The 25804-nt window shown below is 43.6% G+C and overlaps 2 protein-coding genes across 14 annotated transcripts in view; one reads left to right on the top strand and one right to left on the bottom strand.

Moving 5' to 3' along the window:
• The window catches only part of ZC3H7B (zinc finger CCCH-type containing 7B), a 48095-nt gene extending 28342 nt beyond the window's left edge, over positions 1–19753 (bottom strand). For 5 of the 11 annotated variants that reach the window (XM_083859231.1, XM_083859232.1, XM_083859235.1 and 2 more), the window contains exons 1-8: positions 19673–19753; positions 12180–12240; positions 9921–9954; positions 9332–9529; positions 8337–8495; positions 5638–5718; positions 4133–4192; positions 2698–2740 (exon numbers count right to left, since the gene is read on the bottom strand). In XM_083859231.1, coding sequence (XP_083715357.1) covers positions 2698–2740; positions 4133–4192; positions 5638–5718; positions 8337–8495; positions 9332–9529; positions 9921–9954; positions 12180–12240; positions 19673–19712 — 676 coding nt within the window. In that variant the 5' untranslated portion in view covers positions 19713–19753. The other 6 variants (XM_083859239.1, XM_083859238.1, XM_083859240.1 and 3 more) reach the window with 6 other exon arrangements.
• A 3999-nt stretch (positions 19754–23752) lies between these two features.
• The window catches only part of RANGAP1 (Ran GTPase activating protein 1), a 31605-nt gene continuing 29553 nt past the window's right edge, over positions 23753–25804 (top strand). Inside the window, exon 1 of one of the 3 annotated variants that reach the window (XM_083859228.1) lies at positions 23753–23841. The gene's annotated coding sequence lies outside the window, so the exon portion shown is untranslated. The other 2 variants (XM_083859230.1, XM_083859229.1) reach the window with 2 other exon arrangements.

Below are 25804 nucleotides of genomic sequence, written 5' to 3'. Positions count from 1 at the left end.
CTTCTCAGAGAGCTCAGCAAATTAGCAATTCCAGCAAACACCCAAGTTTTGAACAAAACAACAGGAGAGATGACAAACATAGGCATGCCCCCTTATCTCTAACCTTACCAGGAGCACAGCACCAACCCTGCAACCTTTCCTCCAGTATTTGTTGTGAATGGTCGACGTGGATGGACCACAGCAAAGGTCACTGTGCAAGGCACTGGAGGCTAAGCCATGACAAAAGACAGGGAAGCAGGGGAAGTGGCAAGGAACAGACACAGGTCCCTCTCCACATCCTCAAGCATGCCATTGAAGGCAAAAACATGTTGTACCTTATGGGATCTAACACAGGATTTCGGTGCTGCAGCTGAATGTATTTCCCACAGGCAGCGACTTGAAGGCTGTGCATGTCCTTAGTTTTGCAGCTGGCCCACCAATCAGGCTCATCTCCAACCCCATGCCCCCTTTGCAATGACTTCTCTCATCTCCCTTTGGTGTAGAACCCCCAGCCATCAGGGAGCGAGCTATCCAGCTTTTCTCATGGCTGGAAGATTGGCCAGATTCCCTGTAGTACAAAGGGATGGCTTGTGCCTTCCCATTTTTCAGATATTTAAATCTGGAGTACTGTCAAGATCCCTACAGAGGCCAACAAGAAGTTCAGACCATGCTGGAAGGGATAGGGACACATGCAGTGGGGAGCAAAAGGGTGCACAGTGACAGGGCCTCAAAGGATCCAACAGTTTAGACCTTCTCTGAGGAATGATTGAGGCCCTGCATTTCCCACTTAGACTGGGAAGCAAAGAAAAGAGGCCCTCACACACCTCAAGAGGCGCCCACACATCCTAAGAGGCCCCAAACCCAAAAATGCTGAATGCATGACCAAAAGGCAGACAATAACATGAAATTCCCACAGCTCAGTGCATGTGAAGGGCATGGAAAAGAGCAGGGACCAACAGATTCCACTACTTGCAAGTGGAGGAAGGAAGATGTCCACTCCCCTCTTCCTGACCACCCAAACCCTGTCATTCCTTCAGTCACTTCCTCCCACTCTGTCCAATCTTTTTTTCTATCTCTCCTTTCCCATTCCTCCTTTCCTCAGGACACCAGATCTGCTGACCTCACTCACCAGCTGTGATACCCACATCTCACATACTCTCCATACAAAATGCTCATGCATCCTCTGCATTCCCCTAATGCTTGCTCCATCTTAAAAGAATAAAACAGCTTTATTTGATGAGTAGCTCACAGGCACACTCACACCTGCTGATTTCTGCTCCTGCAATATATTATTATAAGGTCAACAAGTGACTTGTCCATACATCCCCACAAACCAAGTCTCCCATACCAACCCCCCTCCCCTAGCTGGTAGCTTCTCTGGCCATACACCTGCCTGTCCCCAAGGGGCAAGTACAGAGCTTTTAAAAGTACTGTTTCTATGTCCACTCTCCAAAAAACAGCAGTGGTTCCCTGGTGCATTAGCTGACCAATGGCCATACTGAGCCAGATCTGAGCCAGGATCTCTCTGCAGGACTGGGCTGAGTTAATTGGATGACTTCAACCAAAACATGGAGGAAAGGGCTTCAAGAATTTGCATCATAAAACAAAACAACAACCACAAAAACCCTTGCTAAAAACCCCCTTTGAATCTGAAACTCTCAGGATATCCAGCACCCATAGCCGTCCTGGTGGCACACCACTCTCAGGGCAATTGGATAACACATAATTCTAATGGTTTTGCAAAGATTTCCTAGCAAGATTTCCTAGCAATCTTTTGCAAAGATTTCCTAGCAGTAAAGGCTCTGTCTGCCTGATCTGCAGCAAAGGTGGCATGCTGCCCTTACACCAAATCCAGATTAGATAAAGAGCTTACTGGATGCGGGTCATTTGTTTAGTCTGTAGCAGGAGTCCAGTTAATTTTAGCACAGCAAGATAATGTGAAAAACTCTCCTTAATTCACAGAACTGAGTCTCATGATCTCATGTAGCAAGCAGATACTAAATTAGCATTCAACAGAGAGCTATCATGCTTTCCAAAGCACTCTAATCATGAAATTAGTTTCTTTCTATAAAAAGAGCAATTGCTACTCGTGGTGGTATGTCCTCACCTTTACCTTCACACACACACAGCTACCTTACGAAGGTATAAAGATTGATGTGCTCAGAGGCAGAAGTTCAGTGCTCCACAAGGTAGCAAGCCTTTCTACAAGGGCAGAGTTAAGGTCACCTGTTTCTCAGCATGAGAAAAGCAACCCTGTTAATCTTCCTTCTTCTCCTCCTGGGTGTCTAACCCTGAACTCGGCTCTCCCTAGGTCCCTCACAACTCCTTTGTTTTCAATTCCTCCACCTCAATGTCTTGGAGGACCATATGCACTTAGAGCACAAACAACCTTAACTTCACTTTATCTGGACTGTTTTGCCTTGGAGCAGAGTTTCAGAAGCTTTGCCAAAGAGCAGCTTTAAGAAAGCACAACTGGAGAGAGCTATGTACCTCAGCAGACCCTTTTAACTCCCAGATCCATCTCTCACTGGGCCTGGACAAAAAGTTGTTTTTGCAAGAAAAACACTCCTGCTTTGCACCACTTTCTCCTTCTCCTAGTTACCAAAGCTGGGAGCGTGCAGAAGAAGCACAAATGTAGGTGATGAACCTCTCAAGCCTGCCAGCCTGGTCACATATCATACTGAAGCCACAAAAGTCTGAGGAGAGAGATATCTTTACCTGTTTCGATGTCATCTATTGAGCCAAATCCATTAGAAGTAGTCTGCAAAGAGGATGTAGGAAAAGGGAGAGGAAAAATATTGTGAGAAATCAATCTTTACAAAGACAACCACACTTCACACAAGAGACTCTTTACTAGTCCTAAATGTATATGAGTCTTTCATTTCCTTTATGAACTCTTTCTGTGCTGGAACAGTAAAACCAATGAACTTTAGGAGGCCATTGATCCAAGGAACCTATTCATGTTTACCTTCAGCAGCAGACAAACCCGTTTGCTGCAAAGGAAAACCACGCCTGCACAATATCCAACCATGTGAGCAACTCCATACATCAAATAGGGTATTTCATGTGTGGATAAGAACACTGTGTCCCAAGTTCCAGGATACACCAATCAGCCCACTGCATGGGAGATCTGATTAGCCTGATCTTACACGACGTTCCTTTTCTTAGTTCACGTATTTTGCAATCTAACAACCACAAACTTCTACAGAAAATTCAAAACAGGAAAATGTTTCCACCAAGACAACTGATGACTTGGAGCTGAAGGCAAGAAATAAATTGAATCCATATTTTACAGAACCATAAATAGAGGTAAGTATGTGTGCCTTTAGCTTAATCTTAAAAAGGCACAAGTAAAGCATCTGCCTTTTGATATTACATATACTACAGTGGGTTTTGCACTATTTTTAATTCTTATAAAAGGAAAATATTTTCAAATTAAAAACTAGGAACAACTATTAAAGAAAGCTGACTGGCCTTCCTAGAAAGGTGTGAAGCCAAATCACTAAACAGTGAGAGGTAAAATAGTTCTTTAATATCCCACCCTGTTGTACGAGATTACAATGTTTACAGTTTCATTGTTTATTTGCTTTAAGAAGCATTCTGAAGTACAAAACAGCCTGTAAAAACAGCAAGTGTTTGTTTTTTGGGATGTTTTTTTCCCCAGAGGTAGAACAAGGAAACCAGCAATTTCTTCTACTTTACCTTAGTATTCGTACACTGCCCTGCCCAGCTGGATCTCCCAGGATTATACAAACAATACATAAACTGTGCATGTATCTTGCTCAGTACACCACAGGATTTAATTTTATATGTTTCTTCAGCAGTTGTACTTTCTGACTTTTACTTTTTTTAGCATTGTTGTTAGATATGCAAAACTTGAAAACAAAAATTTATTTAAAATGCAAGAGAAAGCAACATTAACAATAACTAAGAAAAATAACCCTCTTTGGTGATCTAATTACTCACAAAAATTATGTCAGTAGAAATATTTTCAAAGAAATTAATTTCTTGGCAATATCTCTTAAAAGCAGAAAACCCTAATTAAAACAGTTAAAGCCTAAAAGACAGTTATAAATTTGCATGTAAATAAAACTTTAAAGCACTGTAGTAGCACAATCCATAAACAGTAACAACAACAGGATGCAAACTCTACCTGGTTTGATGAATTGACTGATGTGCCATTACTGAGTAGTGAGAATGTTTCCAATTCCTGCTGCAAGGAAGAGAGAAGTCTTAGAGCAGAATTCAGCCCGTGAATGCTCATTAACTAGTTAAAGCTGGGTTACAATATAGTTTCCTTCTAAGCACTACCCAAAAATAAAAGCCACCCCAAAAGGTTACCCCACTGTGACAACACAGGAGTATGCATTTGTCAACACTGAAAAGGGAGATTTAATTGTTCTGTACACCTCAGAACATCCAACCCACAACCTGAAGGCACAAAACTTCCTTGAGAAACACATGGGCTTGCTTTTAATTAAGAAATTACTACTTTGGGAAGGCATTACCACACTGGAGTGAAAGCTGGAACTCAACATGAGATCGCAAAGTGTTAACAAAATACCAGTCACAGAATTTCAAATAATAAAAAGCATTCAGGAGTGTTTAATTTTTATATTTCTAACATACAGGTGGTTTAAGCCCATCTCACCTGAGCAACATGACAGCAGCAAAAAAGGTGGCAAGGCCAACACAGTGAACAGCTACAAAAAGTATTTCCACATAAACTTCCCTTTCTTTGAGACAGAATAATTTGGGAGTGTGGAAAGCTGCTACAAGATCAAGGAGTTTTCTTAGGGCGGGCAAATCACGCATTAGGTTTGTTGGGGAGATGATTAATATGTTACAGCCAGATTTACCCTAAAAGCTCTCTGCAAACCGGATGCCTACCTCATGCTACTAAGGTGCCCCTCTGCAGATGAACATGCTGTTTGTTTAGCACACCCCCGTGCTTGGGCCCAAGGATGCAAATTCAAATCTCAGCCACCACTACTAGCTCACGTTCTCTGCTCCTGAGAACAAAATGCGTGACCAAGGCAGCTTTATGGGAGAGCAGCTTTATGGCTCGCAGTGGCCTAACACCCTTTAGCTCCACCACAGGGTACACTTCTAAATACCTACAGCACTTCCTTGCAGAGCCAAGTTATGGATCTAGCCACTGATGTCAATTAGCTTCTGACCAGGTGTGTACCTGTTGTTTTCCCAAAGCCAAGCCTTTCCCCTACCACAAAGAAGTGTACACCTAGAAATGGGGCAGGAACCCTTCATGATCCACTGCACTACAAAACCAGGCATGCCTCCAATGCAGCAGGGGATGCCATCCTCCTCATTGCATAACAGGGAGAGGGTTGCTTTGGGATCAGGCCACACGTTCCTCTCCTGCAAAAAACACAGTAAGCATCTACTGCATCGGAAATTTCTCCTGTAGCACCAGCTGGGAACTCAGAAAACATTTTGGCAGTAGACACAGAGCAGCAATGGGGTTAGAAATGGATCAAGGCAAAGTGAGTCAGAGGGTCAGGACAAGGAGGGTTGCCAGCAGCCTGCTAGAGTTTTCAGGGTTGTGTACACATGTCTGTAACTGCAGAGCAGCACCTACCACTTCTGCAAAGTAATATGTAAAGCAATGGATAGCCTCCAAGACAAAAGAAGTCATACCTGAGGTCTTTTGTATGCTTTTCGAACCCTCAGTCCCAGCTTCTGGGCAAGCTCTTGTCCCAGTTGCGTGACACTTTCATCCTGGGGACAAAACCATTGATGGGACACTTTCAGTTTTTCCTTTGTGGCACACAGAATGAAATAAAGAGGAATGCAGTTATACACATAGAGCTGCACCAAGAATCCTCAACTTCAGACAGCAGCAGGTAGATAATTTCCAGAACAGCCCCAGAAGAGTCCAGACAGACTTCAGCATTCTTGTCACTAGTCCTGCCAAGATGCTGCAGTTGCATCAGGAGTTTTGCCCTACACTCATTCAATGCTGCAGAAAATCAGAATCAAATATCTGCTTCCAACAAAGCACCCACTCTGCAAAAACAGGATTCAGGAGTCCTGCTGGCAAGTTGGCTGAAGGAGGTCCATGTTGCACACCTTCAGCCAGCTGAAGGCTGGCTGCTGATACAGCTTCTGCAAGATCTCCATGCCTGCGAAGGAGCCTACACGTCTTCCCTCTCTCCCAGCTGCAGAGTTAATAACCAGTTTTCAGATAGGCAGACAGTACCCACTAGCCTATATTGCTTGTTTGTTTTTAAAGCTGAAACCAAGTCTCAGTTTTCAACCTACTAGCTAAAAGGCACTTTGACTGTCTCCAGCTCCAGTTAACCTGCCTCAGCTTAGTCAAGTATATCGTTCAGCTTTCCCTGTTGTGTGGCATTTTACCATCCTCCCTGCCCAGTGTCCATGCCCACTCACACATCATGGGCTTTCTGCCCAGACTACAACCTGCCATAGTCTTCTACACTTCTATATCACCAGCAATTGTTTCCTTCTGTTTTCCTTTCTCTCCCTGTTTGCAAAAATATCAGAGTACTTTAACAGTTTTTTCAAAGAAAATAAAAAGTATCTGCCCAACCTGTTGTGATAGCCCTCCTGAATCTTCCAACATTCCCCCCCTCATCTTCAGTCTTGAAGCTTGCCATGCCAGTCATTCCAATCTCCTTCTCCCTGCAGTTTGAGTCCTTTCCCTTTCAACAGCTGAGAAACCTCAGCCCACCATATCGGTAACTTTTCCCTTCAATCTGGAGTGCCATTTTTTGATTGTACTCTCTCCTCTACACCCTTAACATTAGTCTTGGCACCATCTTCATTGAACTCAGTGAAAACAGAATCTAGCTTGTCCACTTCCTCTTCTAAAATACCCCATGACATACCAAACAGAAGCATACCACAGAGAAGTATTAACTTCACCATACTGAGAACTTCTGCAAACTAGCAGCACTGAGTATCTGCACCCAGAAATAACTCTGATAGACAGTGAGCCAAATGAGTGGCAGATCCTTCATCACCAGAAGTTTTAAGACAGGCTCTGTTTTGACCACAACAAAGTTCTCAGCAATTACAGCAATGCAAAGACAGAAGTACCCATGTGTTCCAGAGGGTAATGGAAACAGGAGTGAAATGATGGATAGTATGAAACCCTTTCATTCAGAGAAGGGTTATGATTTCTGTTAAGCAGGTAATAAGACAATGGGGTACTTTAATTTACAAGGCTGAATTGTTTAGAATAGGAAACACAGACCACTCAAGATGGAGTTTTTTAGGCTGAACTTTCCTGGCACTGAGAAATTCGATAAAGTAATGATAATAATGGGAGCTATGTAAACATAACTATGTAGTTAAAATATAAATTAAATTAAGTGGCTAAACTGCAATATGAAATAAAGCCACATATAGCTCTACAAGAACACCTACATGAGATGCTTATGTTAATCAAAGGGTTTGTTTATAAAACAGTTCCTTGGGACTCCCCAAACATGGTATCTTTAATATGTTTTGGTCCCTCTGTTCTGCCAAGTCAAAGAAGCTAGAATTTACAAGCTATACAAAAAGAATAATTAACTGCTAATAAGGCTTTCAAAGATTGCTTCTATAACACTAATAATAAAGGAAAGTTAACTTCTTCTACTGAGGTGAATGCATTTTTTTTGTAATAACATTACTGTGATGGATCAGAACAAAGATCAGCACAGTGCTCACTTGAACTCATGTAATCATAGCTTGCTCTCCTGATCAATAAGAGGATAAGAGGATGCTCAAAAGCACTATCAGGAAAATATTTAGTTCCTAGTATATGCAGATAGTCCTCTCCACATGCAAAAATTTACACACCCTTGAACACAAAAATAACTATGCCATGTGATGTCAAGGACACCTTTAAATATTCCTCAAGAAATAAAAAGCTTGATCACTTTGCCTTAGCAATCAGTAAGTGAAATGTGAGACATTTGTATCTAACACAGGAAAACTATACATGTTTTCCTTTCAGAGCTCCAGTTGCCATTTATCCCATGCTCCTAGTCACTTCCATTAGAGATACATAAGTAGCCAATTAAAACATTCTCATGGCTTTTGTTCACTGTTGGTTAGAGTAGGGGTTTGCTCTTCACAAAGAGACCATGAACCTGCTGTCACTAACTGGTGACCCTGGCTGGCACTATCTGTAAGAGGTAACTTGACCTGAAGAAACATGTGAGAACAAACATCTTTGAGTCAGAGAGACAGAATTTCTGGGCATAAGCACATTCTTGGGAACAGCCAAGATTTCTCTTCCACTATTCTCTGGCCTCACACCAAGCATGTTGAGGAAAGGAAGGTTGTGAGACACAAAAACCAAGATGAGTTGTGCGTCAAAAACTTACATGTGGGAGGGACAGCAAACATCGGCTGTTGCACTCATATGCTTCTTTGTGTCTTCCGAGTTCATTTAAGGAACAGGCTTTCCGGAATAGTGCTCGGATGTTCTCCTTGTCGAGACTTAAAGCTTTCTCACTGTCTTCCAGCGCCTTTTCATACAACCCCTGCATGGAACAGACCATCTGGAGTCAGCTGAGGCACAGCAGACTAACTTGTCCTTCTCTGTGGGCGCAAATGTTCTATCTCTCAGCAGAAAATAGGAATACAAGCGGCAGGTGGAAATACATATGTTACCTCATGCACAGACCAGCATGCAAACGCACCTACATTAACAGAACATTTTGTTAAATCTCGCAAAACTCAAAACATTTCAAGTCAAGGAATGATAAAACTAAGACTGCTTGAGCAACCTTATCTTGTCTCCCCTTCTACCCTGAGCATGTTACACTTGAAAGTCTTTAATTATGTGACTGCTTGCTAATTTTCAAGGGACTCTGTGTCCTTACAAACAGGATGGGCCTGCTCCGCGGTTATGCCATAAAGGAAAGCTTTTACATGCCTTAGTAAAATGGACATATGCAGCCTTTTAAGCCTGGGTATTTCACAATCCTTTTCCATGTGTATGCTGCAAGTTCCTTCAAGACTCGAAACCTTCCTACTATCTTCCAGTGTCTCAAAGGAGGAGGCAAGAGCCTCCAGAGCAATAAACAGTATTGCAGAAAAATACTTACTCAATACTGGAAGACACTGGATGATACTAACTCCTCACCACCAGGCATTGTCAGTACCTTTGGCCTGGCCCCCTCTCCTCACATCCTTCCTGTGGTCTAGCAAGACACAGTGTAATTGTGAGGAGATTGCAGACTTTTCTGTGTGTTGTTGTCTCCTCCAGTGTTTGAACAGGGAGTGGACAAAACCAGCTGAAATGCCTCTTGCCATCTTTTCCAACTGCACAGCACTGCAACCCTAGCTCCTGGGGATGACTTGGGAAAGCACGCACCATGGCAAAGTAGCAGGCAGCTCGGTTGACATGGAGCTTGCAGAGGAGTTCCTTTGGGATGGTCACCTCGTCGGAGGCTGCATAATCTGCTATGTTCAGCCCTTCTACATACTGTACCAGGGAAAGCTTGAAATCCTTCTCTCGGAACAAATCATTGCCCTCTGCAAACAAGTTTCTCACCAGCTTCTGCAAAAAGACCTGGGCAGCAGGGAGAGAACAAATACACTCAAGTGGATATTCAGAGACAGGACAGACTTCCCAATTTCCCATTCCTTTCCATATCTTTTAGCAAACTGCTTGCCCACTAAGATACTCCTGTATCTTTCTACTCTGCTACTCTCCTGTAAAGCATCAGGGTTTTGGTAGGGAAGAATAATATAGTCAAATCCCCATTCTTCTTGAACACTCAAGTGTCTTCTCCTTTCCCTGAAAGTTGTCATCGTCAGAACCTTAAAACTTTAAGTCACAGGCAAATTGTGACAGACCATCCCACATTCTTCACTTTTAGCACATAAACTTATGGCTGTGCAACAGAACAGATCTTGCGAACCAGAGGGCTCCCAGTTTCAACAAACAAAATCTCCATTACCTCATAATCTTCTTGGCTTAGGGGTAATGTGGACCTGAAGAAAAAGAAGAAAAAATACTCATGAAAGAGGCATCCATGCAAACAAAGGCTTTAGTCTGATGAAGAGATAATTTTTCTGGTCCTGTATTGGTGATCTCAGTTAGTTATTACTGCAACTGCAGCTGAGGCAAAGAGAACACAGTTAGGGAGCATTATGCTCAGTGACAGTCACAGTGCTGTCAAGTGATGGTCACATCTAAGAGGAATAGAGAGACTAGAGGAATCTTATTCTCGTTTATTTTCTGTGCATACACGGTCCTCTGTAATGTGCCTTCTGACAGTCACCTAAAAATCCCATCTTTCATAAAGTCTCATGAGAGACTGCCATGAAGAATACAAGTGTATTTTATGGGCATATGGCTCTAATAAGAGGCACCAGAGTGGCACTCCAAGACCTCCTCAAATCCTTTGTGAGACCAGAGACATACAGAGATAAATGCAATCACTTTTCTCTGCCTTAACTTAGCTACATGCCTTTAGGCCTACCCCACAAAAGGAAGGGAGAAAACAATGCAGATTCAAGAGACCATTTAACTCCCAACTTTGTTGGTCAAGGCAGAGCCACAAACACTGGCAGTGCTTGTGAGGATAACACCTATCCCACAACAGCACTGAGACTTAAGAGAAAGGCTCTGTTCTTCAAATTGGACCACCCAATTCATCCACGCTTGGTCCACATATGTGGGCATACACAAGACAGAGAGTAAGACAGACTTAATTAGCATGGCTGGTTTGATAACCAGGATGCCAGGCAGGAATAAACAGAGCTCGGAAGATTACAGAAGATGGGATTAAACCTGCTTACGGGAAAAGGAGAGATCCATTCAACCCCTTGCAAGAAAAATGTTGTAAAATGTATAAGCTGTTTGTATGATCTTTTAAACTAATTATTGTAGTGGAAATTATTAACCTTCCTGAAACAGTATCTAAGCTTTTGGAAAACCTGAGCAAAATCGAATTCTGATCACTGAATCAGTCTTCCAGTCTCTACATCAATCACCAATACACATATATTTATTTTTACTCTTCAAGGACAAATCAATAGGCTCTAGAGAAATCTTTAGCACCTTTCACAGCTTTTCTCACCTACAGTGCATACATCTTACATGGTTACAGAATAAACATCTTTTAGATTTCATCTAATCACTCCTTAAAACTAACTACAGGAAATGTCATGGCTTTGTAAGAAACATTCATGCTGTTTACAAACTTGGACTCCTTTTTTCTCATCAAGAAAAAGTATGGCACAGCTCCTGGTTCAGAGTGCAAGATATGCCTCAGATGCGTGAACTACACCTCATATCTCTAAATTATTTTCTTCCCCAGAATCTTGTGCATTTTTATAAGTGCTACCAATATAAAACTCACAATTACCTCTCCAAAACTGAGTTATCAGCCCTATTTAGTCTCAGACTGGGATGAAAATATTGTGGCCATATTAGAGGATACAAATATGTAACATAGAAAATCTGGAGGGGTTTCCTATTGTAGAGGCACAGATTTCAGGCATAATAATTGCAAGACTCAAAGCAGACCTTAAAAAAACCCACATCGATCTGATTACAATCTTACTACTTCCTTACTCACCATGGAACCTGGACCTAAGTTTGAGGTCTCTGCTAACCCAAACATTGGAGGGAGAAATACTACAATATCTTATAAGGAAGTACTAAGGATTTGTACCTACTACATAAGCAACCACTTCAAGCTCTACAAGGCCACATGATATTCATAGAAAAGCAGTCTGAGACATCTACCAGGCTGGCAACTGTAACAAAACCCAGGTCATCTACTTTTCCTATAGGCGCCATATAGGGTGCCTAACAAGTTATGTACCTTGTTTCCCCACCTACAGAACTGAAACACTATCTCCTTTCCTAACAAAGGTGGGATAACCTTATTGAGAGAGCACTCTGAGATCTTCAGGCTGAAGATGATGTAGAAGGTCCAAGTACTATTAGCATTATGCTGACTGTAAAGATCATCCTAGAACTGCAGTGGGGGGCAAAACCAAAGGATATTAAAATGACAGATTTTCAAGTTTAGGGAGTTAACAGGACAAGAAACACCCTGAAAAATCACAGTTAAAATCCTCTGGACAGTATCTCTTTCCCATGTAGCAACTCAAAGCAGTAAATAGGAAAAACTTAGTTCTTGCAATCCTCAATAGAAAGATGACTGCCTCCAAATCCACAGGGAACACTGAGGTTGTCCACTTACTGAATGAACTGAAGTCCTTTCTCTATTTCTTGTTTTCTCTTCTGCCTCTCCATTATAGTTGCTGTGGAAGAAAAAGAAAAAGAAACAACACAAAGTGAGTCATTTTAGGTCTTGCTGGCAATTGAACAGCACAGTATTTTGTTTGTGCCTGAATCTACTACTAACAAAATGTTCCAGACCAGATGCCCTGAACAGTGAAGCCCATGATTTATCCACACTGCAGATACAGCATGGCAAGCAGCTCACTACCAAGTATCTGCTTTTTCTCACATGCCACTGACAGGATACATGGGCAAAAAGGAACTACTTCAATTTGAGCTCCCTGCTTAGGCTGCCAGTAAATAAAGCAATGGGAACCAACTGTTACCATGACTGCCTTCTAGGAAAGGGAAGAAACCCAACACCATCTTTGCCTGCACTGGCAATCATTTCAGGAATTTGTGCTGAGACCTTCCTATGATAAGCAATTCTGACCACTATTTATCTGGGACAGATTTAAACTGGTTTACTGCACAGCATATGAAACAAACTTTATCTACATAAAGTTTATGGAGGTACAGCCCAAAGGGAAATGCAAAGGAAGGAGATGGAATTGCTTGCTGTGGTCCACATAAAAAGACAGAACTGAATCTATGCAATGGGGATTTCATGCTGAAAATCAGCAGGCAAGAGCAGTACAGACTGGGGAACACTTCTTTGGAGAGGGAACAGAGCCCTATCCTGCAGTGTTTTAAACTGGAGTGGGCAGCACCTTAGGAAGACTCAAGAGTCATCTGCACTTCATCCTCTGCAGTTTGGAAGCAAATTCTGGAATGGCTCCCCAGTGACTTTTCTCCAAGGTACACAGGTCTGTCATACAAGAAAAGAATAATGAAGGGGAGAAAGGATGGTACTTTGTGGCAAAACTGAGTTGTTGGTGACAATGAATTTTATTTGAACCAGCTGTGACCACAAATAATGCTCAGCATTTGAGGAATAGGAACTTGGGGACAAAGGCAGTAAGTACAGAAACGCTGAAATGAGATGAAGACCCTGTACCTTCCCAACCCAGGATTGCCTCTGAAAAGATACTAAAGTAATTTCTCCACCTCTACACTACAACAACTTGGAGAGCATTATCATCCAGCTCCCATTTACATTAAGACTATCCCTATAATTCTAAGATATATTGCAGTATCAACGACACACTCAGTCTGAACAGGGTGAAGGGGCCTTTAAGGTACATAAAAATCAATCTTGACAACTCAGCAAGCCCTTATTGATTGTGCTCTGTGCCACACAAAATGTACAATTGATACCTGCCCTTTACCAAGAAGAAGACTTGGGGGAAGGGGGAAAAACTAGAGTGAGATAAAGTGGCAGCAGAAGGAAGCAAGAGCTTGAAAGTGACACTGTGCAGTTTCTAAGTCATGAGACAATAAATTTGGGAGCAATCTGGTTCAAGCAGCAGGTAGGAGATTTTAAGCAGCTGAACTTGGAACAGGATGGGCAGTGCAGCAAGAAAGGGAAAGCCAACAGACAAGGTGAGGGCTGATCAGCATCTCTACAAAGGCTTTTAAAAGAAGTGATGGAGAAGAGCTGATACACTTCAGTACAACACCAACAGAAGGCCTGCATTGATTCATAAATAGCCTGGATAATGAACAATCATGAAGAAAGAAGGAAATTTAACAAGGAGATTGTAAGGTTAATATGATCACTAACGATACAGACAGACAGGCTTGAGAGGTAGACAAGGAGAGAGAGGTAATTAATTTAATTTTTCTCTTTGTGTGAAATTCTGCAAAGACAGAGGAAGTAAGAGAGCAGAGAAGCAGAAGAGGACCAGTAGGAAAGATTTCCACAAAGGCAGCAGTGAAAGACATGAGCCACCCTAGAGCACTGTAGGAAACTGTGAGGGCCATCAGAGACAAGAGTGAGGAAAGAGTCTCCACAGGAAATGACAAGAGAGAAACTGTGGGGAAGAAGAGGAGACAAAAGAATCAAGTGAACCTTCCCAAAGGCTTATAGGGAGAGCACAGGGAGGAAGTAAAAATCCTAGCTGGAATTCTGGTCCCTGAATACACTAAAAGGCATGAAGTACTCCAAACAGCCTCACCTTGGACCCTTGCCTATGCCCCTCTGTCCATGGTCTAGGAGCTCCATTTTAGCTGAGTTCCAGGTCCTGCCTTGTCTGAGCTATGCTGTAGATGAACTTATCCTCAGTTCTATCTCTGGGACAAACCTTAGACCTCCACTGCAGGCAGCTTGTCTCCAGTCCTGTCTCTGGCACCATCTCCTACCACTGGACTTGCTTCATCACCTGGACCAGATTCATCACCTCATCTTCTTTGGGACTATTGATGGGCCACTGCTATTGGCATCTAGTTCTGCCTACACTGTTTGGGTGTGGTGGGACTGCCATGACCTTCAACTACTCACTTGTCCTGCCTGGAGGTGCAGCCCTGTTCCTGCTGCTCCCTGAGTCATGCTAGAGGGAACAAAAGTGAGAGAAGTGAAGCAGCAGCCCATAGATCTGATGAAAAGGGAGATTATTTGCGACTGTGAGTAGGGCAGTTGAACACTGGCTGGTCATCACCAAGTCAATGGCCGCATTCCAAAAATGCCCTAGCACACTGTGGCAATTTTTTCCGTGGATGGCAGGGACAAGGAATTCTGTAGACCTGAGATGCTCTAGAAACACGTGGCTTTATTATTACAAGGGTCGTGGGTAAAGCAGGCTTTGCTCCCAGCCACCAGCCTCAGCTGAAGCAAAGCCCTAAAGAGAGAATGGGGGAGAGAGAGATAGAAGAGAGCCAGGGGGTAAAAACGGGGCAGGAGCAGGGGAAAAACGTGGGGAGAAAACAGGAGCAAGCGAGGTGAGAGAGAGGAGAGGAGATGGGCCAAAAGAGGTAAGGGAAGAAGGGTGAGAGGGCCAGAAAAGGAGAGAGGTAAGGGCAAAAGGTAGGAGAGCCAGGACAAGAGAGCGATCCTCTTGTTACAATACAATGTATCTTTTTTTCTGTTGAATATTCTAATTCTAATATTCACATTGACCAACCGGCGTGAGATACAAAACCTACAAACTTTGCATGCAGCCTATAAGAACTACTACATTATCATGTCATTTTACTTTCTAAGCTCTATAGACTTCTTTCTTATGCACTTGTTCCCGGATGTCTTTGCCAAGGTGGAAAGGCAACATTCTTGTCTTTTTGTCAGCTAATCACCGTCTTCCTGCCTGCCAGGCTTACATCTCAAAACTGGCTTCCATTTCTATTTCACTCACAGGTCTTATATCTGCAGTATTTCTTACCATGCAGTCATATTCATAAGTCCTTCCTGTCCCATCTTTCCCAACAGCACACCTTTACAATTGTGTATATTCACAAAACAGATCATCACCTTGAAAAGTTTCTGATACACACGTCTACTTCTGTTTCTGAGCTCAACCTTTAAAACACTCTGCAAGGAGTGAAGAAGAGATCAGTACCTGTTCTCACAGCTCCCCTGATCCCCCTGCCGAAAACATCCTACACAGCAGGATGTGAGTTTCTGCTACAGAGAGAACTGACTACTGTTGCTTGCCCAGAGAGAAGGGCATTCAAACATTACTGACCCAAACCTGGAGTGCGGCCAAAGGACTACCTGGAACGGCTACAGAATGTCTCCTTTCTAGTTACCCAACCCTTCTCACAGCCGGAAGTTCCTCTTCTGTTTTTTCTCTCCTCATCACTATTGCCACTGCATTCAGCATGAATATCCCCATCCTTGCTTCATGTAGATGGCTGACCAGCCTATTGCATCTCTGTAAGTCTCACAATACACAGCTACAGTTTGATCCTTGCTACAAAAACCCTTGTAAAAGGCAACCTTCTGTGCCCTGCATGCTGTTTATGCTCTGCAGTTTTACCCTCATCTACCAGAGTGAATGTTCTTCAAACCAAACCCCTTCATTGCCTTCTTTAGACATAAACCACAGGCCTGATCTCCCCTCTAGACTCTTTCTCTCTGGTACTGCCCCAGTACCTCTCTCCTTGTAAGTGGGTGACCAGCTTTTTCTGCTAAATGTCTGTCACACCTCCAGGCTTATGTCATGACTTTGCATATTAAGACTCATCCCCTCATGGCAACACTTTCAAAGTGCACACCAGGTGCTGCTGCCCGACAACTTCTTGCACATCTCGCAGAAACAACTGCCTTCTTTCCCCTTTGATGCGACTCCACACCAGCAATCTCCTTCATGTATGGCAGACCCCTCATCTGGCCTGTCTGTCTGCCCCAACCACTGCAGGAGGCTGCCAATCAGACTCTTTTTACTCCTTATATCTCCTCCCCCACCACCTCACCAGCAAATTCAGTCATTTCTGTTTCCCCTCATCGTTCCAGCCTCTTTACCGTGTTTCATTTAGCATTCAGACCAAGCCATGCATTTGTTACACCAGCAAACCCAACACACCGTGAGCTACCCACATGAGCAACACTTCAGTTCTGCTGCACATTATACCACAGCTACTGCATAATTAATTTTAAGTGCAAAGCTTGTTTAGCTTTTGGTTTTTTGGTCTTTCAAATATTCTTAGAAACACAGCAGAAAATGTTTTACAAAGCACTGTGTCTAATGTTCCTTTTCTCTCCCCACCAAATCTCTCAATCCAGACTTGTCCACTCAAATCACCAGCAAAATTCAAATACTGAGTATTTATATCTCCACTTCAAAGCTCTTATCCTTTCAGTCCAGAGATATTTATACTCTCTGGTCCAGCATCTAAAGAGAACTTTATTCACAGTTTGTCAATAAATTACAAACCATTTGCCAGACAAAAAACAAAAGCAAAAACAAAACAAAAGCAAAAACAAAACAAAACAAAACAAAAAAACCAAAAAAAACCCACAAAAAAAAAACCCAAAAAAACAAAAAAAAAAAAAAAAAAAAAAAAAAAAAAAAAAAAAAAAAAAAAAAAAAAAAAAAAGGCAAAATGGTTTCTTGCCTTCAGAAGGAAGCATGAGTCAGTGAACTGGGTGACTGAATCACAAACTGGGTAGATATCCTGTAGACGGGTAGATGGTAGAAACATGAGATGAACAGAAAGACTTGAATTTATCTTATCAAGGACAAGGCTCTTATTGATAACCCTGCCAGAGCTGAATTTGGGCAAAGTTTTTCATACTGTATTTCTGAGAAGGCAATGAGCTGACACTTGACTGACTTCCAGGCATTGACTGTAACATTTCAGTTAGAAATAAATACACTCAGATGCAAGTGGCAGGTTGTAGGACTGAGACTGGAGCTCCCCAGGAAAAAGGCTCAAGGATACAGTGGTCTGAAACATGGGAGTCTGTCACTGCCTGCAGTTTGGCCACCTTAGTGGTGCAGCAGAATAGCTAACTGGGCACACATCAAGCAAAGGACAAACTGCAGAGCCCACCACAAACTCGGGCTCTTGCTCACTCCTGTAGCTGCTTTCTGCCGTGCCCCACTCCCTGGGTTTCACTGCTTCTCGCAGCCAACTGCTCTTGGATTCCCCAGCACTATGTTGTGCCCACCAGGGCTGATTGCTCTGTCCCTCCCTGCACCAGCTGCCCCAAGGTACTTTCACAGCCACCGTCTGATATCCCAGCACCCCACCAGTGCCACTGCTGCTCTGCTGCACCACTGGGGTCATTGGGGTGCCACCAGCTGCATCCAGCAATATTCACTGCACTCAGTGAATGCAGAGCAAGGCAGCAACAACCCGCTCACCTCCCGGGGAAAACAAAAGCAGTGACTCTAAGTTTCCCTGAGAGGGGGATGGTGGTGGGGGCTGAAAGCCTCAATTGACCACATCAGCCCCCACGACCTCGTTTTCCACTCCCTCCAGCCTTGTGTTCCACACATAACACCTTCATGTACCACAGGCCCCCCATGTTCCTCCTGCCCCCCACTGCAGCAGCCAAGGAGCAAGGAGAGAGTCGCGGGGTGATGCTGCCTATCCCTAAGCCACTCGCTCTTGGTTTCCTACTCACCGAGCTGGCATTCCCGCGCCTCATTTGAAAAACTAAATGCAGGGGCTGGTTCCCACAGAGATGGCGCGGGAGCCTCCTCCCACAGCTGCCGGCACTAGGCCGCCGATCCCCGGCCTTGCGTGGCGGGCGCTGCTGGGAGAGGCGCCGCCTCGGCCGGAGCGGAGCGGGGCCGGCGGTGCCTCCGCAGCCCCGAACGCCGGCACTGCCAACACCGCGGCCCTGCGGGGAGGGGTCTCCCGCGGCAGGAGACGTCCACGCTTTCCAGGGAAAATGAAAACAAACCAAAACATACTCTTCCTCCTCCTCCCCCCCCGCTCCCCCCCGGCTTAAATAAAAAATCACGCATCTCCAAGAGCCTGGGAGACTGCTTTAAGAGGGAAAAAAAAAAAGAAAGAAAACCCCAACACATAACGTCCTCTGCCACCCAGAAACTGTCTAAAACATTAAAGAATTAAAACCAAAACAAAACCCAAACAAAGTCTTCTTATTTGATAAACTTTAGCAGACCCTACGGCAGGGCCATCTCTAAAGAAATTCCGAAGGGCTTCTCTGCCGTTTCATGGGGTTTGTACCAAACAAGAGCGGGAAACTGCAGCCTGAAGACCAGAACACACATCCCGAACGTACAAAACACAAACAGGAACGAACGCGATTAATACTAAGTTTTTTATGTAAACCAAGGATCTTTTCTCCTGGCTATGCAATTTTAGACTACTACCACATTTTTTCCAGGGGGTGGGATTAGGATCTTTGACAATTTTTTTTTTTTCCCGCAAACCCCGCATTTTTGGTGGAAGGGGGTTTAGCTTCAAAATCTCACTCGTATTATTTTTCACGGCGATTTTTTTTTTTTTATTTCCTATTACACAACCTTTCATTTATGCAGTTGCTATCTCAAACCTTTACTTTCTAATGAAGCAACATCCAGAATTTCTTGTTTCTCAAGTCCACCCCTTTCTACATACACAAACACACAGAGAATTGATTTAAGACAAAAATAACCCCCCCAAAATAATAATAAAGAACTCACCTCTCCTCGGGTTTTCCCCCCCACACTATGTATAAACTTTCCTTGATAAATGGTATTATATTACTAGAGATATTATTAATGTATTATTACTAGTAGTAATAATAATAGTAAGTGCTATTTAATGATAGAAGGCAGCATTCTGCTTCTGGATCCGCTGCCTCTGCAGCTCCCTCCATGTGCCTCCTGATCTCTTTACTTTCATTTCCAGGTCTCGCTCTCTCTCGCTCGTTCTCAGCTGCACCAGCAAGAGAAAATGCCTCCCTGCATATCCTCTGGGCCCTAGAGGCTACCGCTTTCCATTACAAAAATTCACAAATCTTTCCCTTGTGGCTGGTTTTGAGATTCTTTAAGATTAATTAGGCTTAAATAAACAAAAATCTAAAAAATAAAGCGCTTCAGCAGTCGACTCTCCGTTCTAATTTTAATGCAACATTTTTTTCTTCCTGATCGTCTTTGCTGATAAAAAAAAAAAATATACCCCAAGAGAAAACAAAGCTGGCTCTGCAGAAGGATTGCATGCATACGAAGGCAGCGAGGGACTGAATTGTGAGATCCCCCCTCTCCCGCCCCCCCCCCCCCCCCCCCCCCCCCGGGATTATCACGTATGTGAAGCAGTGACCCTTGTGCCCACCCATTTCTGTGCGCTGGATGGGAACCAGAGCCATCGCTGATGGCAGAGCAATTATCTGCTCCAGCCAGACCTTACGTATTCCACCCTGCACTGTTGAGGGGGTTCCCTGTAAATAAGATAGTTTAAAAACATAAATCTTTGGGTGGAAAGGAGTATGCAATTAAAAGGAAAACAAAATCACCCCCTCCAAAAAAAAACCCCCAAACACAAAAAATCAAACCAAACAAAAACCCCACAAACAACACCCCTCAACTTACACAAAAATAGAACAAAACTAACAAATAAATCTATATCTATATCTCAATTAATATTATATTTTATACAACTGGTATTATACAATCTACATATATTTTATACATATGCACTTATGTATGTATATATGTTATATATATATGTAGATTGATATATGCAGCATGTGTATATATATATAAACCACATTAATATTAAATTTTATATGATTGGTATTATACAATCTACATATATATTGTATGTATCTAAATACATATATATTTTTATATTTATGTATACACATGTGAGTTTTGACACTTCTTGGTATTGGATTTTTGGCTTGTTTTCATTCCAAATCCCTCAATATTTCCAGAAAGTGGACCGAATCTCCATAGCAATCCATGCTGGCAGAACCCCAGGAGGAGAGCTGCTGGTGGGAAAGGGAGGTTGAGTGGGACATGTTCTACCATGGGCAGTGGTTGTGAAGATCCACATACACAGACCACCTTAGGTGGGGGGTCACCCATCTGCATCCAACTGCACTATCACTAACTTCAAATAACCCTCTGGAATGAGTTTTATGCTCATATAGCCTCCCTGGTAGAATAGTTTCCCTCTCCCTAAAGGAGTCTGTCACCTATTAGATTAATAATTTCCAGACTGATGCTGGCTTAAATTACCAGTTTTTTTCCCAATGTAATCAGTGACATGTTTACTCGAGTGTCTCACTTCTCTATTTGCAGTGACCCACAAGAATGGCATCTTGAGCTTTGCAAGTGTGCAAATTCAAAGGCAGATATAAGGTAACATCTGAAGTGTACTAAACTTGCTTGATATTTAAAACATGTTGATCAGAAAAGGAAAGACTTTATTACACTGAGTAGGATTGGCTTCTGATAGCATTGTCAACAAAATAATCTGACAATTTATGAAAAATAGGCTATGACTTGTGGTTTCTTCCATCCCAATTTCCTTTTTCTGTAAGACTGAGAGATGTCCTGCAAGGTCATGATTTGGGATGAACTACTCCTCTCATGAAGTGAAATCTTTCCTTAGCAGTTAACAGGAAGATTTTCACAGTTTGCAAGTGCAGTTATTGAGGTCTCAGTCTCATGTACAGGTAGTCAGCAAGAGTCAAACACTGCAAACCCCTGCTAAAAAACAGATACAGTGTCATAGAAGTTACTTCGATTCCTAAAGCCATCTTTTAGGAAGAATGAATGTATGGATCTATCCTACAGTGGCATGGTACACCTACATTCCAATATTGCTGTACCTATAGCCTGTGCCTTTACTCTTGCCCCTTTGGCACAACCAATATTTGGGAGAACGGCAGGGAAGGGAATCTGATGTATTTGATAAGATTATGGGTTTTACCCATACCTCTAAGGACCCAGCCTGGCAGAGAGGTGGCAAAAATCAATTAGCGAGACGGCATGATTGAGTGTGTCTTGAAAAATCAAAAAGGTTTTAATACAGAAGGAAAATAATACAAAAACAAAAGCAAAGCCAAGCACAGTACAGAGACAAATCTCCTGCTTGCTACAACACCTCTAAAAGCATGGAATTTCTTTGTTCTCTCTCTTTAGTACTTAACAGTTTAGGTGGGTTTTTGACCCCATGAGATGAACAACAGGCTTTGAGTTACAGTCCCGGAGCCAAATCCACACTTCTGTGCTGGCTCCGAGCCAATTACAGTGAGAAACCCACAGAACTTTCCAGCTAAACTCCCTAAAATGTCTAAAGGTAAACTGAAATTCTTTCCCTATTTGGAAGCACCTGCTGGAGGTGTGGGATGGATTACCACATCAGATCATCTTTATTACTAAAAAATTGTGAGGAACTACTATCCAGTGCCAAATTTCTTGCTTATATTTTCCAGGTTCAGGCTCCTTCTCGAGATCACAGAAATTTAGTTCCTCATCAGCTTTATATATTCTGGCAACTGTACACTTCTCATTTATAGCCATATTCTAGTGTCAAAGTGGTTCTTAATTTTCTCCAGTTGCAAAAGAAACTACTCTTACTATTTATGAGGCTGGTTACCCAGCACCATCAACTACTGACATTCTTTTCTTGGGTCCATATAAGGATTTGCTGTTGTTTATTCAAACCACAGTTGGGAAATTTTTGAGAGACTGGAAAATGCCTCTTACAATGTTTTGGGACTAAATAGCAGAATAAATCCTACCTATGGCCCACCTCAACAGTGATCTCACCAGGTATCTGCCACCTGAAATGGTACCAACAATGGTGCCTGTAGGTTGCAGGTTGCAGAGAAGGGACTGAAGTGGTGTGCAAACCCACTGCAGTAGCAGGCAGGTCTGTGCACAGCTCACCCTGCCTCATCCAATGTACTTTTGTTTTTATACTCAGGAAGAAAACATCATGCACAATGTGCACACAAAGCTGTCACACAAACCAAGGCTCTTTTGCACCCTCAAGCAGGAATGACTATGCACTCCAAGGTGAAAGCAAGACATGAGAGGACATAGTCATATGCTGTGCTAGAGGAGGTTCAGGTTGGCCATTAGGAAGAATTTCACCACAGAAAGGGTGATTGGACAGGGAAGTAGTGTTGTCACCGTCCCTGGAAGTGTTTAAGGAAAGACTGGATGTGGCACTTACTGCCATGGTCTAGTTGACAAGGTGTTGTTTGGTCATAGGTTGGACTCGACCTCAGAGGTGTTATAAATGTATATTATAAAGCTGGCTTTTCGCAAAATGTGTACTATATGATTAATAACATTGTAGTAAAGATACAAGATTTTTATTTCTGCTATTAATATAAAAACCTAAACATAGTGGTAGTAGTTGATATAAGTATGCTTAAACTGTCTGCTTAGTTGAAATAACTAGTAAACATGTAAAAAAGACTCTGCTATTGCTATACCAACTATCAACAACTACCATCTAAAAAAAGTATGGACCAAAGCCCGAGCTAAAGGTGATAATGAAAACAGCCAAAAACCACGCGTGCTCTAAAAAAGCAAACCCAAAAAAGAACCATACAAAATAATTCCTAAAATATAAAAACTAGTTTATAGAAGAATATGAATATGCAACAGACTAATGCAATAAGAATAGTATTTTAAAAATGTCTGTGGTATAGCCAAGTATGGACTTGGCTGAATGCCAACTCACCCAACCAGCCGTACTCTATCTCCTAATTGCCTTATTTTTTTATTAAACCTATTTCTTAAAATTCACCAAAAACAGTGAACCTCTGTTTTCACGGAGGTCTTTTCCAAACTAACAGATTCTGTGACTTTGTGAAATGCCTTCCTTAGCAGGATGGTCCGACAGTTACATGTTAAGTACTAAGAGGAGACACCAGGGACATTATCTCGGTGAGGCTTCACATCCGAAGGTGCTCGTGTCGCACCCGCGGGCTTGCGGGGGCTCCCCCAGCGACACTTCCAAGAACGCGGGTTGTGAGCGTGGCCCGGGCACAGCCCCGCGCAGCCCGTTAAGGCCTCTGGCCGCACCCGGAGACGAGGGCAGGCAGGGGACTACAGCTCCCGGCGTGCACCGCGGCCGCCGCCGCTCGCGCCCCCGCAGCCCCGCCCACGCGCGGCGTGGCGACACCAGCCGGGCTGCGGCGCGGCGGTGGAGCGCGTCCCGTGACGTCACGATGCAGCAGCCAATCCCGGAGCGGGGAGTAGAACTGCCGGCGTTCAAATCCTCCGCCTCCCCCGCCTGCCCCTCACCCAAGGGCCCCGGCGCGGCGGCGGCGTGAGCCTCCCGCGCCTTCTCCGGCAGCCACCGGCGGCGGAATCTCCGAGGAGGTGAGAGGAGAGGCGGCCGCCACCGCCGTTAGCCGCCGGCGGAGGGGAGCGTGCGTGAGATGAGGTGATCCCGCAGGCGGACGCACTCCTTGGCCCCGCCTGCGGGGGGCGCTCCCACGCCTGCCTCCCCCACGCGCAGGCGGGGGTCTCCCGTCATGGGCGCGCCTCACGCGTGTCCCTCCGCGGGTCTCTCCTCAGGCCGCCGCTCCCCGCGCGGGGCGGGAAGCGCTGCTCTGGCCCTGCTCTGAGGCTGGGGAGGAGCGGCCGGCGCTGGGCAAGTCCCGCGGGGAAGGAAGGAGGGGAGCCTTCGGTGTTCCCTGGAGCAGACGAGGCGGGGAGGCTGTCAGGGGCTGGCGGGGCGGGGCCTCGGGGCGTCCCCCGCATTACCAGGCCTCCCGTTGCTGGGGGGGCAACGGGTGTCGGTGGGTGGGCGGTGCGTTGGCTCTTGTGGTCGGCGAAGGGTTGTGTTTAAAGTATTCGTCTGAACTAACTTTTTTGATCATCAGGAAGTGCAGAATTTCGTAGAGCCTTTAAGTGAAAAGGAAACTTGACTTCAGGCATTTCCAGATCTTGGTTGTGTTTGCCAAACAGACTATTTTTTTTTTTTTCCAAGCTTTCTTTGTGGAAGAATTAACAGTGAAGGGACCTCTGGTAGGTTGACAGTTGGGTGTTGCTGACATGTGCTATGAAACATGCTCCAGGATGTGATGGTGGATTTGTATGTTGAGATTAGGAGGTAGTCTGTGTGCAAGGTGAAGAACGACAAAGGAGATTCAAGGGAAGGAGAAGCCAGGAGGATGAGTACATCTGTAAGGAAGATAATCTTAGTAGTATGAAACTGTTTTTTAAGAGTAAAGTTATTAATTGTACTAGGTGGACAGACTAACTTCTGCAGATGTTAACTTCTGTTCCTGTCTGGTAAAGCCTTCATGGTTTGGAGGATGTCCTGTTTTTCTTCCTTAGTGTTGGGTTTGCAGAGGCTGGGAATGTCCATGAGTTTTGCATCTGTGTGGTCTGGTCAGAGTGGAGTAAGTTACATGGGTTTCTTTCTACTGGTAGCACCTACTTGAGCTGATAGTCATCCTAGGAAAATGATGTTCTTCAGCCTTGGAAATTTTCACCCCTTGTTTCCAAAAGCAATATTAAAACTAAAGAGCCCTGAAAAGAAGTCATAGAGAAGTCTGGGGAAGCTGGAGGCTTCACAGATGGGTGTCAGGAGGAAAGTATTTGTGTACAGCTTTTATATAGGGGATATTTAAAAACCAGCACTATTGACCTCAAACAGCTACAAGAGTGTGGGGTCACTTTTAATCAGACAAGAATGGCAAGGAACCAGTTTTCTGTTTTAGGAATAAAATTTCATCCCTTCTGATGTCTAAAGTCTAAGTGTGTGGTTTCTAAGCATTAGTTGTATGTTGCCTTTTATCCTAATGGAGGTAGTGGGATAAGAAATGTTCTCTGTTTATCCTGCTCAATGGATGGAGGCCATAGACAGTGATTAATATTCATAAAATAATGCTATGTAGATGTTACCAGACATGGCTATCTTCAAACTTGTGCCTCAAGGCTAAATGTTCACTAATATGTTGTAAGTGTAAGATGATCCTGTTTAATGTGTGATGAATTTGTGTGGAACATCTGAAAGGAAAGAGCTCCAGGTTGCTGAGAGAGTTTTGTATGCAGCACACACAATGTTTTCAGCAACTAGGTGGTTCTAGAACTGTGCTGGCAAGGGCACTACTGGGACTATCACTGAAAATGAAAAGCAACTGTGTGCATTCTAGCTTGCTTTGGAGAGCAGGGAAAGTGTGCAGCACATATAATTAAAGTATGGGGTTTGAAACAAGAGGAATATTATGTTGTAATTGTTAATCTTGCACAAAGAATAATGTATTAATGTGACCTTAATCCATAGTTTTACCTGCTGTTTATTTATGAACTATAACAACTCCATCAAAACCCA

The sequence above is a fragment of the Zosterops lateralis genome (genome assembly GCF_965231275.1).
Source record: "Zosterops lateralis genome assembly, chromosome: 4".
NCBI classification, from domain to species: Eukaryota; Metazoa; Chordata; class Aves; order Passeriformes; family Zosteropidae; genus Zosterops; species Zosterops lateralis.
Note: the sequence above shows the minus strand (reverse complement) of the source record. Positions and strands in the feature narration are given on the sequence as shown.